This window comes from Cucurbita maxima, unplaced genomic scaffold (assembly GCF_002738345.1).
Source record: "Cucurbita maxima cultivar Rimu unplaced genomic scaffold, Cmax_1.0 Cma_Scf00089, whole genome shotgun sequence".
NCBI classification, from domain to species: Eukaryota; Viridiplantae; Streptophyta; class Magnoliopsida; order Cucurbitales; family Cucurbitaceae; genus Cucurbita; species Cucurbita maxima.
In genome coordinates, this window is record NW_019272105.1 from 73699 (window position 1) to 75655 (window position 1957).

The 1957-nt window shown below is 38.0% G+C and overlaps 1 protein-coding gene across 1 annotated transcript; it reads left to right on the top strand.

Annotated features, from left to right (window-relative positions):
* Positions 1-423: 423 nt before the first annotated feature.
* Positions 424-1434, top strand: LOC111472835 (lysine-rich arabinogalactan protein 19-like). Its single transcript, XM_023118446.1, has 2 exons — positions 424-1071; positions 1191-1434. The coding sequence occupies exons 1-2, from the start codon at positions 457-459 to the stop codon at positions 1284-1286; spliced, it is 711 nt and encodes a 236-aa protein (XP_022974214.1). The 5' UTR covers positions 424-456; the 3' UTR covers positions 1287-1434.
* The last annotated feature ends 523 nt before the right edge of the window (positions 1435-1957 follow it).

The window sequence follows — 1957 nt, forward strand, 5'->3', positions numbered from 1 at the left end:
GCCTAAGAATGGAAATGGGCCCAACCAGTGGTTTAGAGGAAACGCTTGACCTTCCAATATTTCCAAGAAAGTAAAGGAAGACGTGGACTCCTCACCAATGTTCAGATCTAACGTTAAAATCAGTGCTGCGGACCATCCAACCCTTTGGGGTTCTTTTTTTTTTTTCACATGAAAAAATAAATAAATAAAAAGAAATTGATTCTTTTGAGTAATTCTAAACTTTTTCTAAATTATCTTTACAGACCATTTTACCTAATAAATATATATATAAAAAGGTTTAATTATGTTGAAAGAAATGAGTTAATGATTGTGGGTGGCATGGAAAGTTGGCGATCAATATCACTATGAAGGCTACCTTTCTCCCTCCACATTACACCAACTTCAATTCTCATTCCTTCAGCATTCAATAAATAACTCCTACCATTCCCTTGCCTCTTAACTCCCATCTCAAACTCCATGGCTTCCAAATCATGCCCTCTTTTGGTCATCTGCCTTGCCTTTTTATTCCCTCTAGCCATCAGCCAAGCCCCGGCGCAGCCACCGAGCTTGCCGACCGCAACGCCACCGCCATCCACCCCGCCACCTACCATAACAATTACACCACCCCCTAATGTTGCTGCACCATCAATAACCCCGACTATCCCACCACCCCAACCGCCTCAAACCCCACCTGTCTCCACCCCGTCTCTGCCTCCGGTATTGCCACCTCCACCTGTTACTCCTCCACCATTGCCACCTCCTCCTGCTACTCCTCCGCCATTGCCACCTCCTCCTGCTACTCCTCCGCCATTGCCACCTCCTTTACCGGCGCCACAGATCTCTCCAACCCCTTTGCAGATAGCGCCGTTGCCGACTCCGCCAACACCGGTGCCTTCACGGCCAATGCTAGCTCCGGTTGCAGTGCCAGAGTTAGCCCCTGCACCAGCTCCGGGAAAGCATAAGCATAGAAGGCGTCACAAACATAAAAAGCATCAAGCCCCAGCCCCAGCCCCAGCCGTCCCAAGCCCACCAGCACCACCTACAGTGGTGGATTCACAGGATAGTACAGCACCAGCGCCATCACCAAATCTGGTGAGTAAATCACTGTCATTATGTCTTGTTTTTATTTAAATATCTATATAGCATTAATGAAAATGAAGAAAAGGTAAAATTGAGATTTGTGTTCTAATACCATATTTGTTTATCCACAGAACGGAGGAGACCCAATGAAAGAAAAGGTGGGAACATGGGCCAGAATTGTATTGGGATTTATAATTGTGGTTGCTACCACAGCCTTCCATTTCTAGTTTTGAAGAGAATTATAATCCACAATGAATCCATTAGGGTTCATAATGTTATAGAGTTTGCTCAGAGGCCGAGAGAGATTTTTCATATCTATCATTTTTTTAAATGGTTTGTGGATTGAGATAATAATGAATTCTTCCTTTTATTTTATTTTATTTTATTTTATTTTATTTTATTTTATTTTATTTTATTTGGGTATAATCATACTATCTTCAGCCACATCCCCTTTCATTTCAATACTTAGTCTATCATAATAATGAATAAGTATTTCAATGAAATATAAATAAATCTCAACAAAAACATTACCTACGTGATAACAATATAATTTTTTTTAAAATTTAATCAAAGGTGTAAGATATATTATTAATTTAAATAATTTTGTAAGTACCAACTTTATAGTTGGGGTTTATTATTTTTTTTTTTCATTTTTATAAATTTTATTAAAATTCCGACTTAACATTTCATTCCACTGTTCAATATTAAAAATCTTGATGTATGTGATTCTTTTTTATATTTTTATTTTTATCTCATTTTACTATTTTTTTAATCTCTTGTGTAAAAGGAATGAAATTACTGTAGCCGATAAAATTTACGTCACACTGTGAACTAATTTTTTAAAATCTCAAACTTGCAAACAATAATAGGTGCTTGTATTAGAGTATTTTCATATTTC

Excerpts from the sequence above, each read along its gene's own strand:
- LOC111472835 (XM_023118446.1), top strand. The coding sequence starts at position 457 with ATGGCTTCCAAATCATGCCCTCTTTTGGTCATCTGCCTTGCCTTTTTA. Across the intron at positions 1,072-1,190 it reads CAGCGCCATCACCAAATCTG|AACGGAGGAGACCCAATGAA; the intron begins GTGAGTAAATCA and ends GTTTATCCACAG.